Source organism: Euwallacea fornicatus, chromosome 35 (assembly GCF_040115645.1).
Source record: "Euwallacea fornicatus isolate EFF26 chromosome 35, ASM4011564v1, whole genome shotgun sequence".
NCBI lineage: Eukaryota > Metazoa > Arthropoda > Insecta > Coleoptera > Curculionidae > Euwallacea > Euwallacea fornicatus.
This window is the reverse complement of record NC_089575.1, coordinates 586,243-603,121: the sequence shown is the minus strand read 5'-3', so window position 1 is coordinate 603,121 and position 16,879 is coordinate 586,243. Positions and strand designations below refer to the sequence as shown.

The window sequence follows — 16,879 nt, the reverse complement described above, 5'->3', positions numbered from 1 at the left end:
ACACACCACGATGTGATAAAAATAAAGTCAATATTGAAATGGCGGCAGCTAAACTAATCTGTTTTCACCTTAATTTATTATGTACATACCTCAAATACCCAATTCGAACCAAAGTGGGAAATAATCTACAGACCTAGACACTTTTGTGAATAACTAGAAAGCAAATATTATGAATATGTAGAGCGGGAATATCAAAAACTTAGGCTGAAACAACGGGTGGAATAACGACGGGCGGGCACGACTGCACCACCCGTTGTGATTTCGTGCTACGTCTTGGCAAAAACCATTTTCAAATGATAAAAAAATATGTGTAAAAAGTTCGTAGATTCCCGGCAAAAATTTAATTTCATGAAAATGCGGTCAACTCCCTGCATATTGCAAAATAGATAAATTTCTATTAAAAAAAAAAAAAAAAAAAAAAAAAAAAAAAAATGAGAGAAAATTTTTTAATTTTTAACTCCAACAAGAACTCGAAATTTTGTATTTTTGTCTCGTATCAGTTGAAAAATATCTTATTTAAAAAACTCATCCAAAACCTTGTCAGCCCCGTTCGGCGCGCCCTCTTTCGATGCTGAAGATTGGTAACTACGATATCTTACCTGTTAGAATTAGTACTAATACAAAGGACAACATGTCCGGGTAGGTACTTAAGAAGGAAACATCCATCGGCATCCAGTCGTGAAAGGCCTTACTGATTGTATTATTTGCTAATGCGTCTATGTAGTTGCTTAACCCCCGAGCCACGCTGGCAGTACCTTGAATTGAGAAGAGTCGAATATTCGATTTTTTGCTTTTCGCACACACCAAAACTTACCAATGACGTATTCCAAAATTAGATTCCAACCAATGACAAACGCGATAAATTCCCCTATTGTGACGTAGCTGTACACGTAAGCTGATCCTGCTTTGGGAACTCTAGAAGCGAATTCTGCGTAACAAAGCCCTGGAAAAATTGAATAAAAACGTACTTCAAAGGAGTGACATGAAAAGCAGGCGAAAAGGCCGTATAGAAACAATAGTTAAGTCAGACAGACATCATCTAACATAAATAATAAATGAGACCGCGAACTACGTCGTAAATATACTTAATAAATATACAGGAAAATCCTTATATGACACGAAGAATAATTATTTTAATGGAAAGCGGTTGCGGATAAGCTTAAGGATAATATCCCCACGTGTTTAAATCAACATATAAAAGCTCATAGAATAAAATAGTCAATGGAGTGTTCCACTGCAAAAAGAGAAATTTTACATCGTAGACCTTGTTTTACACTGAATCTTCTTTTTAACAGTAATTTTAAATTCGACTGGTATCGATATACAAAATTCCTAATTTTTACTTCTTGAAGTGAATATGGAGTGGCTGAAGAGAAGTGATGTTCAGTTCTACTTGAAACGCTCCGTACCGCCCCAAGTTAACACGTCGAGAGCCACGGTGACGTAGGAGAGGATGTGGGACACGAGACTGCTTCGCTTTAAATGTCATAAATATTCACAACTCGGTAAAAAATTTACTGAAAAATCATTAAAATTTGAAAATGCCATTTCCACAGACCGGCGTGGCTCCACAGGAAGAAGGTTCAATTCCAGTCCGAGAGGTCCGACGCCGGGGCTCCGGGACTTAACGGTTTGTCCTCCGATGTGGTCAAATTCAGCGTCAAAACCTACCCAAACACTGGACTCCGATTATGTAATCAGATGTTGGAAAACCAGGAATTCCCTCACTTCCGGCAAACAGTCAAGCTGCTGCTGCTGCTGTTAAAACCAAAAAGAGAATTCGGTCAACTCAAGTTTGATCACGAGACACCTCGAAGCAGAAACTGGATGTCCAACGACCGCTATTCAACGTGCAGTTTGCCTTCAGGAAAGAATCGGACAAAGAGAAAAACGGTTGTGCGTGTTGATCGCACTAAACGTAAAAACGCGATCAACAGAGCCTCATGATCATGTTCGATCACAAACTTTACAAAACTCAACTACCTGAGAAACTTGATAATCGATTGCTTCCCCAACAGAGCAGTAAAAGTCGATAAGACATCAGAGTCCGTGTGACGATGAGAATTTCACAGAGATGAGACCTGGACCCCGTCCTGAGAAACATCCTGTACGACCCCGTTTTGGAAGCAAAAAGTTTGGAAAAAACTAACACTGTTGTATATGCCGATGACATAACCCTGGTCGTCTATGACGCCGACAGGGAGGAATCAATGGCGAATGCCGACTCCGTCAGAAAATCCGAAGAACTCGCACACTGAAACTGACCCCGGAAAGGACAGTAACCGTCGGCCTTTGCAGAAAAAGGGACGGAAGGGACGCATGTTTCCACGCGAGGAATTTTCAGATAAATCCGAAACAAACCATCTGTTATCTGGAAGTAGAATTCGGCGAAGTATGCACTTTTCGCATCGCTCCAAGGACTGGTGCCAAGGTAGCTGGGCCAGCTCCAAAGGGTAATAAAGGGCCTTAAAGACATAGATACTCTACGGGGTAATTCAATCCAATAGGCTGGTCCCATCTGAGGACAAATAGTGGTAGTAAATTAGTATTCTCTAATGTTCTTGAGCGTCCAAAGGAAAACCCTGATACTCGATGCATATCGCACGATATTCGTTGAAATAACCCAAGTTTTCGCAGGAACTCCAATGATCGATTTCCTCCAGGAGGAGCACACTAACTTAAGCGCCCTCCTTCAGCTCACGGGGACGAATTGGCGAGAAACCAGGAGAACGACCATCCAGAAGTGGTTAACACCATGAACAAGGGCTAATGGACCAAGCGTTTAATCTTTGACCTCGAGTCATGGACGTCATGTAAACATCAGATGCCTGAATTACTATCTAACTTAGACGCTTAGTGGACGCGGTAGATTTAAGAGCTCATCCACAGAATAAGGGAAAGGGCGGTGATTGCTGGAACTGTGACGTCATCGGTACTGCAAAACACCGCATTTTTCAATACTCGTTGTTCAAAGAGCAACGGGAGGCACTAAAACAATGTGTGGCCAACCTGACTCCAACACCCCTCACCAATTAAATGCTGAAATGCAAAACAACCTGGGACCGTTATAACAAAGTTCTTTCTGCGATGGTGAGGGAATAAGAGTACACGGAGCATGCCAATCAAGAAGGACACTGATCTCACGCCTAAAGGTAATTAAGGGCCGAATCTTCAAGCTTCTCGACACTGACGTTTTATGTCCCAGGGACAATTCCGGGTTTTTGTAGGGTGTCCCCCCGGGGTCTTTAGTTGGCAGATGCCCGACGAACCCCACATTATCTGGCCGCTAGGACACCAGATCTGATGTCCTGAAAAAACGCACTAAAAAAAGGACCAGAACGGCCCAAATTGGCGGTACAGTAATTTGAAATAGCCCTTGCCCCGTATGTTAATTGCGACCTGGACATCCATCCAACTACAACGAGACCCTCTGCCTTACTACGAGGATATCTCCGGAGCTACCCGACTTGACATATAGATGGCGATTTTTTGTTAAAAATTTGTCTATAACACAAAGACCTAACCTTAAAAAGCTTACGTGTAAAGCTTAAGGGTGCTACATTGATTTGTGTTTAACTTGAAGCCACCTCCAATAACACTTCTAGAAATTTCGTAAAAATCAAAAAATTGCTTATCGATACGTGATCCAATATTTTTATTTGGAAGGTCTTAGTCCCATAAACCTCATAACGGAATTAGATTCCGCTCTGGTCCTCCTTTACCAACTACAGTGAGATAATTTAAATTTCACATACAGCCAGCTGTGGCATTGTACACGAGAGAAATAGAAGATGAAAAGTAGGTCGCGGCTTGATCACGTGCCGCCAAATGACGTTGAAATGAACTTTTGATAGAGGAGCCGAGTGAGGTTATGTTGCTTCATTTAATTTTAATTTTCAAGGTTTCGATTAAACATTAAGGTTATTTGTTCACAATACATTTTAATGTAAAAAGAACCTAATTGTTTGAAAAATTTACAATAATAATTGCTGAAAATGTCCATTCATTTCAATGCGCAAATTTACCCGACGTTTCATATTCTTGAAGACATTGTCGAGAACTTCTGGGTTGATATATGCACACTCTGCTCTAATCAGTTCCATGAAGTCTTCGGTTGTGGGTACTGTGTTGTGAACACGCTTTGCCCATATGACTATTTTGATTTAAAATGAAACCTGCCTGCAATCCGACCATTCTTTGCTAAACTTAAAGAAAAATTTTAAGGGGAAGTCCCTCGTTACCGAATGGTTCTTCCCCGTCTTTGGACGGCTAACAGGCTACCGCGCCAGCGGGAAAGTCTCTTTTCTTGGATGAAGCACGGTTCTTCTCCATTCATTAGGTCATTAACGGAGTTTTACCATGATTGGGGTATAAAATATGGTCTGTTGTCACACAGCACTGCAAATTACTCTCACATAAATTAAGTACTTCTTCAGCGTTTAAAACGTGAAAATTATGAAAATGTCGGGTATTGGAAGTCTCATTAAAACAGACGCTTATTTTAGCCGAACAATTCAAAATTGTAATAATATACGAGGGGTTCCATTAAAAAAAAACACAACTTTGATACTTTCGGAGCTTTCAGGACACCCCGTATAATATGAAAATAATTTCGGAAAGTAGCCGTAATAGACCCTCATGCAGTCCAAAGGTGAAACTTTTTGACAGCCTCGTATTTCGGCCGCAATATTCCGCACCGTGCAGCGTGAATGACCCTGTATACATCGAGAACTGATGGTAATCGGAATAGCGAGTTGCAAATGTATTTAAAACGGAGCTTTATGTTCATGGAAAAGAGGCTTTAATTTCCATTAAACGACCGACCGCCCAATTCAAACTTTTTATTAAAGTTATTAAACCCAAATCGATTGAACGCGCGTTAAATAACCGTCGATAATTCATCCGATTCGGACCGTTCGTATACTGTGAGCAGCATAATAATCATATTATTATCAAGCCGTTATTAACGACTTCCATGGGCACCTTGCAGCCGTATTTGACCTTTATTCGTGAGGTCGCTTTTCGACCATGATCGTTACGAATCGAAGTTAACGATGCGAAGAATTATCGTTAATAATAATTGTTTATTTATTTCGTCGGGCAAAAGTTTACTTCGCTGCTTGAATTCCAGACGAAAATCAATTTAAAAAAAAATTCGAGAAACGTTGAATTCAAGAGCTGTTTGCTGTAACGTCGTATGCCGTAAGCGTACGCCGTAAGATTTGAAAGTTTTCAGACAATCCAACTGAAATGGGTTTTTAACGTGCCTCAAGCAAATATTAAATGAAATAAAGCTATAATGCAGATTTACATGTTTGTTCTTCTTATCAGTTTGCTACAATAGGTGGTTCGATTGTTATAAAAAATAAATTAAACAACATATACCTGCCGAATGCAAAATCAACACCTAATAACCATTAATCATGCTGGAAATGTAATTTGATTTTTGGTTCTCTTAACGTTCGTGATCGGGTTAGTCCAGGTTAGCACGCGTCCTATCGATCACGACGCGCCCGTTCGTTACGCCACTGTCAAGTGATTCAAGATGATTTGCGAAGATTTTAATTTCTAACTTGAAAACTCCGTACGAAGCGCAAATGCGAATTAGCCTGACTGGACAATTGCGAGAATTACATTGTTCCTTACTTAATGTCCATTTGTTCGGACAAGGTAAACACTAACGCAGAGGGATAATGATAGACATCAATATTCTCGACTTCTCTCAGTTATTATTTTTCATTAATCAACTCGTTCGTTAACCGTTAAAATGTGTGAAGTCCGGTCGTGGAAAATTTGACTTTTCTCGAATTACTCCTGCACTTAAGTTGGTTTAACTCGGAATCGGCAACATCTCTTAGCAATGAACTAATTCAATCAGCACTTATTGCAACCGCAATTTTCCTGTCTGAACTTGGTTCGTTATGCCAAGTGCGCGGACATTTAAACATTCTACATTTGGCTCATTGAAATAAATGAATTTTGTGAGAAGATCGTGCTTTTTCCTATATCCGGGGATTGTCCTGCGTTCCGCAGCAAAACAAAGTAAATAATATGGTCATTAGCGAAGGTAATGTCGTTAAAACGATTTTCGTCGTCCATAAATCGCATGTTACGTTTCTTGACAAAATGGCAGCACTAAAACGTGGTGATTTTTATGTATCTTAGAAACTGTCTAATGTGGATATGAAAATTTTGATTTTTTTTTCTTCAGCTTATTTGGCAAACTAATTCGCAATGATTGATGCTTCATCATTGGATTTTTTCCTCTTCCCCAACATTGCGACGTCACATTAGAAATTCACCATTTCGATTTTCGGCAACCGTCATTGACTTTTTTTTTTCGTTATGGGCGGCATCTTACGTTTACATATTTTCGATTCGACTTTTTGTCTTATTACGTGATGTACTGTGTGCTCTGATTTAGTGTGGCAGTGCGACGCATATATCAAAAATCCTGTTTTTACAGAGAGTGTCTGAGGAATAGCGTCCATACTTATGTTTAGTAAAGGCCTTCGTGACAGTTACAAACTTGCGTAACCAAATAAGCTTAATAAAAAATAAAAATAAAGGTGTTTTTCCAAAATTCCATTTTTTTTTCAAATACCCCCGAAAATCATTGGAGTTTTTTCGAAATATGAAACGGACTATTTTTCAGCTCCAAATTGCACCACTTTAAAGTAAAGGTGTGATTTTTTCTGTTTTGCCGAATATTCTTGGATTTATATTCGTAAAGTGGAAATTGCAATCTCGGAAATTGTAAGAATTGCAGCCACAACTTCTATGTCTGTGTCTAGCTCCATTTTTTGCCCATTTGGTCTCAATATTACGTACCTGCAAAACCACTAGCCACAGCTGCTATCAAAAAAGATAAACACACCGCGGGACCAGCATATTCTTTAGCTACGGAGCCCGCTAAAACATATACCCCGAGGCCTGAAAATAAAGGAAAAATAAAAATTAAGAAAAAATAAAAATAAAGGGAAAATAAAAATGAAGAAAAAATAAAAATAAAGAAAAAATAAAAACAAAGAAAAAATAAAAATAAAGAAAAATAAGAATGAAGGAAAAATAAAAATAATAGTTATTTATGCAATAAATACAAAATGTACCGCAGACCTACTCGCTATGATCTTTAGGTGAGTCAGTTTGAAATGAGTGGTCTCTATCATTATACAGGATATTCCAAGTTTTAGGAGTTAGAATTTGACCACGATTTCTGCATAGAAAAATAATCATAGTTTGTTCAATTAGCTATGTTCCAGGAATATTTCGGAACAGAAATACAGTTTGTTAAAGTTTCTGTAGGAAAATTCAAAATGTGTTAATTTTTCATAACTCGCTTGAAATATTTTATTGTAATTTTGTAGACTTTAGTCACATCAAACAACTAATATTTCGAAGCGAAATATAATTTTTGATTCTAGCTGCAGCGTGCGCATGGGCATTATCCTGAATATATTTTTAAAAAAAGTACACGCAGTACTTTAAAGATAATAATTAAACAAAAATAAGCTGTTATTAGTGCATTAAGACGATATCAGTTTTTTAACTCTGAAATGGTTTGTTTCTGAACAAAAAATGATTAGATTTTTTTTTTAATTCAAAAATAAACGCAGACTATAAATGTAACTTTTATTTCGAGAAAAACCTATAATACTGGGTGTTTCCTAAGTACGGTACATAACTTCGGGAGCGCATTCTACAGCTAAAATAAAGGTAATTTTGTTATATAAACTATATTCCAAAAATGCTTCGTTGCGGAAATACAGGGTGTGAAAATTTCTTTAAAAAATTACAATTTTTTAAATATTTCCGAAACTACTTGAGACATTTTAATGAAATTTTGCAGGATTTGAGAGTTAGCAACGGTACGTATTTTACGCTGAAAACAGTGGCTGTTATGTAACCAGTGGCGTGCGGGCAGGATAATTACTAGATATTTTAAAGGAAAAATGTGATACGCCACTGTTCTTTTCCAATATCTTGTCTCTTTTTTGAATTATGTGTTCGATTTGGAAAAGGTCTCTTGACTTTTTTTCGTAGGACGCATCGTTTTCGAGTAAATAAATAAAAAACATTGTAGCTAAGTTTTTTCATTCTTTTTTATTCTTTTTAAGAGAAGAAATACTTGCATGAAGATGTGAATTTTTTTGTTTTGTACTTGCCTGTTTTATTAAAATTTCATTAAAATGTCTCGAGTAGTTTCGAAAATATTTAAAAAATTGTAATTTTTTAATGAAATTTTCACACCCTGTATTTCCACAACGAAGCATTTTAGGGATACAGTTTATATAACAAAATCACCTTTATTTTAGCTGTAGAACGCGCTCCCGAAGTTATGTACCGTACTTAGGAAACACCCTGTATACATTTTTTTGATATGTTCAAGGTAGTGCCCGTACGCACGGTACTTCTGAACTCTAGAATTGTATTTTACTTTAAAAAAATCGTTGGTTGATATGAATAACGCCTACAAAATTACAATAAAATCTAATACGCAAGTTATGGGAAATTAATAAATTTTTAACATTATACAAAAATTTCAAACCATTCTATTATCGACACGAAATACCTTGAGGATGTACCCATTAGAACACTACGATTATTTTTCTATGCGCAAGTCGAGGTTAAAGTTTGACCCCTAAAATTTGGGACTATACATGGTGTTTTCTTGATAGGTGGTAGAAAAGGAAATTATTGTATCGTGAGCTAATTTTAAGATAAATGCTCCGTATAAATGCATGTCCAAAATTTCTTCCATTTGGATTTACAGGGTGTTGAAATTTCATTTTTTTTAAAATAAATTTCTGTGTTATCTGTAAAGATAATTAACTCAAAGTTGGTAATAACAATTATTTTAGCATTAAGAACAAACCGACATAACAGTTATTTAAAATACTCCACAGGGTGTTACTTTTTTCGCTGTCACTATCAATATTTTACATCAGAGCTTTTTGTATGGCATTTTTTAATTTTATTTATTAAATTCATTTAATCACTTATGTCTTTTATTAAGTTTTTTGCCTCTAAAATTTTATTACTAGAAATAATAATTTAAGAGATACTTGTAAAAATTAAAACTAGTAATTTGGATTACAATCCAACTAATTACTGAAAATATCCTCCTACCAAAAAACAAGATTTTACCGTTGTTCTCATGAATTGTCGGACTCTGAAAAATTCCAAATATATTTACAATAGTTTGACAACCATTTACAATTCTGTCTTAACTTTTCTTCGGTGATTCACTGATATAGAATATACCAAACTTTTTTTATATATCTCCACGCAAAAAAATCTAAACGATTTAGGTCAGGCGAGCGAGGAGGCCAAAATCGAGGACCTTCTCTCCGATCCATGTATCTTCTAAGGTTTTGTTCAAGAATTTGACAAGCCAAAACACTAAAGTATGCCCCTACGTGCCTAAACCACATTCTACGACGTAATAAAAGAGCAAGATCTTTCAGAATAATATCCAGATTTTCTTCAAAAAATTGTCGATAAGTTGCCCCATTTAGTCTTCCCGGTAAAAAAAGGGCTTTAACAAAAAAATCGCCAACGATTCTACACCGTACGTTCATTGAGAACTTTCCTCGGTGGCCCTTATCAGTAATTGCGTGAGGGTTTCCGTCCAACCATAAATGGTTGTTATGGAAAGTTCAATAGCTTTACGAGAAAAGTTCGCTTCATCGGCAAATAATACTTTGGCATCAAATAAGAGATCTCTAATAATCGTGTGACAAAACCATACACGAAACCTTAGGGGTAATGAAAAATCTCGTGGAAACAATGCTTTACCTCATTGGGTGTGACATGGTTGCGACAAGTTACCAACCACCCTCCTCCAAACAAATATATGGGAAGTATTGAGCTACGTTCCAATTTTCTCCTGCTCGTGTCAGAATGTTCCTCAATATTATTTAAAACCGCTTGTTCCCTTTCTGGAGTTCTTATCATGTGATATGCTCCTCCCGCAGAATGATTTATTTGGAAAATTCTAGTTTCACGCAAACGAATGTGAATTCTAGAATTTCTTAAATTAGACGTGGTACGATCTCAGAAACGCCGTTGGTGCAATTGCACTGCTCTGCAACTGCACTTCAACAACAAATTGATGCACCATCGAAAAGGAACCAAAAGTGTCAAGTAGTTTTTTTTCAAAATTTTCTAATTTGGGCGATTTTTCTCAAATGACAGGTGGTTTCTTCCAGTTGGTATATTAACTGTACTCGCTTAGAAGTCTCTTTTTTGTAAACGCCCGGTGTGTTTTTCTCGTAAAATTTGCAACACCCTATAGAGTTTGGCAGTTACATTATCAAATTACAATTAAAATCGCACTTTGGCCTTATTGTCTTTTAACATTTTCATGTTTGATTTATTTCATTATGTTGATCGATATGCAGGGGTTCCTTCCTTGGGGGTTGGAGATACCACCCGCGAATTGTTGTACGAGAGCGCTTACACGCGAGCACTACTTGTAGTACTTGTCAAAGTACCGGCGTTGCACTTCTGCTTACGAGAGTCTAGGACGGACTAGATACCTGCTTACCAAGGTAAACACGTGGGATCAACCGAAAGTCGTGGAATTAGGACAACCCTTTAAACATTAACACGGTTTATTAACTGTCTTATAACACATAACTATGATTAAAACTTAGTTGCAGAAATATATGATTGAATGATCGCGATCCGATGAAGAGTATGAGTTATGATTGTGAATTGGCGATGTATCGATCCGCCTTCAACTGATGAGTGACAATCGTGATAGGAAAGAAAATAATGATACTTCCCAGCTTCTCCCAGCTCTTAAGTACTGGAAGCTGATGGTCAGCAGGCATAGGCGTACTCTTAGTCGGAGCGCATTTCACCCGAGGAATACCCATTTCGCCAGACCTGACGGCCAATGGGCAGATTATCCCGTGACCCGAATATTCCCTTTATCCCGAATGGGACGTGACGGCACCCCCAATTGCGACCACCGTCAAAGGTAATGGCGAGGAACTCCGGTACCCAAGAACCACCTCCGATGCACATTTATGACTTGAATAACTCGCAATTTAGTTCTTAGCAAAAGTACAAAGGACGAGGAATTTGAAACATTTCTGGTGAACCTAACTGATAGCGACGTGTGGGAGGGGACAAATGTAAGATGTGCAGGGGCGCAACTTGGGGTTTTAACTTGCTCGATGAAGACGTCAAGACTTGGTTCATCAAGTCTTAACACATTACATTTCCAATTACACGAGGAACGCCATTTTATACCATAGAATGATTTTATTGATTATCATTAACATCATAAACACCGAAGCAAGTAGCAAGCCATCGTAAACCAAATGTAGCATCGGTGATTCAATGGGATGTCAAATTCCAACACTAGAGTAGATATGGGATGGTGGTTGTATCTACGAAAGAAATCACAGTTCAAAAAACAAAAGCTGTAAGTGCGCGTTTATTAAATAAAGATAGAAGAACAGAAGAAAGAAGAGCAAGCAGACCGAGGCCTGTCGCATCTCAGTTCGTCGTTTTCGGGACTGTCCGGGTCAGCCCCTTCCTTTTTCCAACTCCCTTAGCTGCTACCTGTGTTTCTGGGGCTCTCACCCCCGCTTGGTCACATCTGGGCAACAGATGTCCAGAGGATCATCACTCTAATTGTCCTATCGTAATATCTTTAAGTATGGGGACGCGGCATTGTGAAATGGAAAGAATACATGAATAAACAAGAAAATGGCGATGGTCAACTGAATCATGGCCTGGTTTTGTGATCCTACACAAAGAACGGCAGTAATAGTTAGAGGTGCAGTGTTAGTCACGTTTTTTTGCAACTTATTTTATTGATCAATATGCAACGTGAAACACGAAATCTTACTCGTGAAGAATATGTCCAAACACTCGTTATTGTTTGAGATGGGTCGAAGTCACCGAAGAATTAGTGGACAATTTAATGGAAGTTACACAACCGCTTCACGAGCCATACAAAGATGGAGAGAGAGATTGGAAGTTATTGTCGTCATAGATGGAAGCCTTACGGTTAAAAGACACATAATGCAGGTATTGGTCCAACATGTAGCGTCATGTGCGTCATATATAGAACAAGGTCTTTGCAGATATATAAGATAATGCCAGGCTTCATGTCGTTCGAGTTGTAAGAAAGTATCTCGAGAAAGTCGGTATTGCTACCATGCAATGGCCAGCTCGGAGTCCAGATTTAAATCCCATAGAGAATTTTCATGACATTTTTGGTAGAAGATTACAAAAGAGACGTAACTTAAACATTTTAGGAGACGTACGGCACAGACTGATTCAAGTGTGGGAAGAACTGGACCAAAATGGCATAAGGTTTCTTTTAGTTTATTTTAAGTAAGGGCCGTCGTTGGGAAGAAATCATTCGCGCCAAAGGTGAAAATAATCTCTACTGGCACTTTCGTTTAACTTGTTTCTTTGCATTTTGCTTCTTTTCGTCCTTGGACATTAATTTCCAATAAAATCATGTCGTGCCATAAAATGGTGATTACCGTGTAACAGGAAAGATAATAAAGCAAATTAAAGGAAAAAGTGTTGGAGATTAAGGGTTGCATCTTTAGGGACCTTCAGCACCTTCAAAGTTGCAAAGTAGGTAGTAACGTGACCCCGTATATCAATGAACAAAAGAGATGGGCCAGTTTCGATTATGTAACCTTAGAGAACGTTTATCGATTTAATTGAAAACTGCAGATACTATATCGATTAGAGGTGGCGATTGGGGCTTTGGAGACCTGAAAATACACCCTTAGGGACCCTCATTTTATACCACTATTGAAGTCATAAAAATACGAATTAACGTGTTTCAAAAATCTTAAGGGATTTTACAGTTCCCTTTGTGCAGGCCTAAAGAGCCTTTATAGAGATAAAAGTGAAAATTAAGGCCGCTTATTGTTCTAGGATAGCAATTGAGGTCCTCTAGCTTTAAAAATGTACCTTTAGGGACCTTCATTCAGCAACACTTTCAAAATCGTATAAGAGGTACTAATGCGATTCCGTACCCCAAAAACCAAGAGGGATGAAACGATATTGTTTGTGTAGGCTTAAAGGGCCTTTTTAAATATATTTTTCAAAAATGTATCTTTCATTCAAAAACACTTTCAAAATCGGGACACTACAAAGGTAAGGCTAAAGTGTTATTTCAATTTTAACTTGATAATGTAACTGTAGAACTCTACAGGGTGTTACAAATTTTATAGGAAAAACATGTTATAATTGCTACACCCGGTATTTGTAAAAAAGAGGTTTCTACAGGAATAGAGTTAACAACCAACGTCCTGGAAGAGACAACCTGTCATTTACAAAAATCGTCCAAATCGGCAAGGTAGTTTTGAAAAAACAATAACTTGAAATTTTTGGTTACTTATTGGTGGTGTGTTAAATTTTTAAGGAAATGTATTTCCATTAGCCAAAGCGTGGATAAGGTCAGTTACCTCAGCATTAGAAAAACGTGGAAACGCCATATTTTAGTTAAAAAAGACAACAATTTTAGCTTTAAATCTTATTTTGCTCTCAGGGAAATGCTTATAAAAACATGGAAAAACTGTAAAATTAATATTTCAAATAGAACAAATGCAAATTCCACAGCTTATTATGCCTAATCACAGGATTCACTCCCTTGTCGTTTTATCATATCTTTAAGCGAATCCGGGCGGATATGGTTAGATGTTTTTGCAAATCTCTCTGAGACTAGTTTCCTTAATAAAAAAAAAACTGAAGAGGAAAAAAATTTATAAAAGATAAAAAGGGTCAAATGAAGTTAAAAAATAAAATCTAAAAATATCATCAAAAAATTCTATTGTAAAATATTGAGAGCGACCGCCAAAAAAGTAACACCCTGTAGAGTATTTTAAGTAATTGATATTTCAGTTTGTTTCCAGTGCTAAAACTATTGTTGCCCATTTTGAGTTAATTATCTTTACAAATAACAGAAAAATTAATTTAAAAAAAAATAAAATTCAACACTTTTTAAATCAAAATGGAAGCGATTTAGGACATGCCATTAAACGAAGTTTTTATCTTAAAACAAGCTCATAATTCACCCATTTAATTTTTTACCATTTATTAAGAGACACACTGTACATAATATATGTAATACAGATTCGCTAATAAGACTAGCAATGGAAACAGAAAATCTTCAAGCTTAAGGGTGGGTTAAATTGACAATAATATATGCAATATTTTCAAGTTAAATAGTGCTAACAATAGATTCCATATTGACCTCTAACTTGTAAACAATATGGAGATTTTCAAAAATCTATCTAACAAATGGAAGGATCATATATTAAATTCCATAAAGCAGTTGTCACCAACACAACAAAGAAGAAATAACTATAGGGTGTTTAGTAATTCGATCCATTCCTTTAGGGGAGGGTGACAGGGCATGAGGTGAGGAACAAATTTGACCCTTACATACATGTCTCAAAACCTAATGGTTTTTGAGTTATTTTGAATTTCAATTTTTTTGATACTGCTCTTAATGATTTCTGAGTGATTTTTCAAAAAAATCTTTTTTGACTTTTTGTACTCTCACCACTCGATTACTTGTCCAGATCTATGATCTTTCGTGTGGAATGAAAAATGTCCGGAAACCTTTGGATTATGTGAAGATTTTCAGTAAATTCTTTTATGAAATAATCCTGGCAGAACAGCCGCTCAATTTCCTCCAGGTTAGTTCACAAATTATAAAAGTGTCGCAAAAACAGTGAGAAAACATGCTACAAAAATAACATTTTAGATTTATTTTGCAAAAAAACATCAAAATTTATGCTCATCATACAAGATATTTTCGAAATGATGCCATCTTCTTTCAGCACATATAACTGGTCGTTTTATGATTTTTGCGCGAATCACCTTGGTCAAAAATGTTTGCTTAAGTATTGCCGCAGCTTCTCCAACACTCTGTATTAATTCCTCTCTTGTCCGTAATTCTCGAGCATAAGCTAGTTCCTTATTCCTCCCTATACGCGAAAGTCCAATGGGCCTAGATCTGGGCTCTTTGCAGGCCACCGTATGAGACCTCCTCTTCCAAGTTACCGATTTGGAAAATTTTGGTCAAGCAACTCCTTTACGTTTGACGATAATGTGAATGACATCCGTTATGCTGGAATATCGAGTTTTAACGAATATTTAACGGTAAATCCTCCAGTAGCGGCGGTAGGTCATTCACAAGGAACTCTTCGTCTCTCTCATCATTTAAAATATCCGGCAGAAAATGAAGTCCTATTAGAAGATTGTTTATTGCACCAAGCCACACATCATTAACTCTGAATATTGTTTTTATAGTTGTGCATTTAAGTTCAACGTGGATTTTCCTCATTTCAGTAATAAGCATTATGGTAATTGGTTATTGTTTTTTGATCAATTAGGATTCGTCGGTGCGTAAAATTCTTCTGAGAAAAGTGACAAAAGCCGGAAATCCATCTTAACTGCTGATGTGGAAGATGCAACTTTCCTCAGAAGAAACTTGCACACCGACGAACCCACGTTTGGTGGAAAAAGGATAACCAACGGTCGGAAACGTGCTCGTGCGTGTGTTGGAAGAAGAGGGCATCATTTCGAGCAGTATCTTACATAATAAGGATAAATAATAATTTTTTTTTGCAAAACAAATCTAAATAAATATAATTTTTACTGTTATTTTTTAGCATGTTTTATTGCATGTTTTTGCGAGACTGATAATTTCTACATTTTCTTGGAACTAGATTTGATTTCTTGAACGTGTAGTACCTCGCCGAACAGCCATTAAAATGGAGAATTTTTTAAAATAATTTGCACCCGTGTTACCTTGAACATTTTCGGAAAAAAACTTGGAAGAAATTGGCGGCTGATCTGCAAAAGTCATTTCATAAAAGAATTTACTGAAAATCTTCACGTAATCCAAATGTTTCCGAATATTTTTCACTCCAAACGAAAGATCATGGTGTTGGGCAAGCAATCGAGTGGTGGGGGTAAAAAAATGATTTTTTTGAAAAATCAACCCGAAATCACCAGGAGCTAATATTAACTCAAAAATGAAAACCAAAGTAACTCGAAAACTATTGAGATGCACGTACTGGTCGAATTTCTTTCTTACCTCGCGCCCTGTCACTCTCCTAAAGGAATGCACCGAATTACCCAACACCCTGTATAGCTGCACAGTGAAATGACCATAGTCATTCTGATCACTAGAAGATAAAGCGATTTCGAATTGCGGGAACTCGAAAGACTCGAGAACAGTTATAGGAAAAATAAATAAATATAAATAAAGGACATTTACCTAACGTGGCTCCAACGCCCAAAGCAGTCAAGTCAATAAGATTTAAACATCGTGCCATTGCACTTGTGCCCTGGTCAGAGTCCGTTTTTCGCCTGGTCAACATTCTGAATATTCTGGCAGACATCTAGAACAGAACATAATTTTATTATAATTAGCAATTAACAAGTATTTTATGTAAAATTAATTATAATTCATCCGCGCCGATATACATAATAAATGAGGAAGATGTCGCGTAGGTTAAAACCGTGAGATAAAATCGCATTCCATTTAAGAGGATGATTATCAATTTCCCAGGAAGAATAATCCATTAAACTGTTATTTTCCTCAAATTATCATTTTATATTTTATTCAACAAATTTTATACTCTCTTACGTGACTCGCGTGAAAATTTCACCGCCCCTCCGCCTCCCCCCGCAATATGATCGATCTATTGAATGATGATGACGTAGATCCATTTTTGAACGAATTCGTCCGTTGGGACAACGCCAAAATATTTAAACAAATTAAACGTTGTCAATATCGAGTATCTTCCCCATTTCGTGAATTTTCACTTACAATTCGATTAGTGGAATCGACAATTATCCAAACTTGAGATACTTTAAT

The 16,879-nt window shown here is 36.9% G+C and overlaps 1 protein-coding gene across 1 annotated transcript in view; it reads right to left on the bottom strand.

Annotated features, from left to right (window-relative positions):
* Window positions 1-16,879, bottom strand: part of slif (slimfast) — a 54,327-nt gene that overhangs the window by 27,583 nt on the left and 9,865 nt on the right. Inside the window, exons 2-5 of the mRNA XM_066299863.1 lie at window positions 16,277-16,400; window positions 6,832-6,933; window positions 815-943; window positions 600-755 (exon numbers count right to left, since the gene is read on the bottom strand). Of these exons, the coding sequence (XP_066155960.1) occupies window positions 600-755; window positions 815-943; window positions 6,832-6,933; window positions 16,277-16,400 (511 nt within the window). The remainder of the gene's footprint in view (window positions 1-599; window positions 756-814; window positions 944-6,831; window positions 6,934-16,276; window positions 16,401-16,879) is intronic.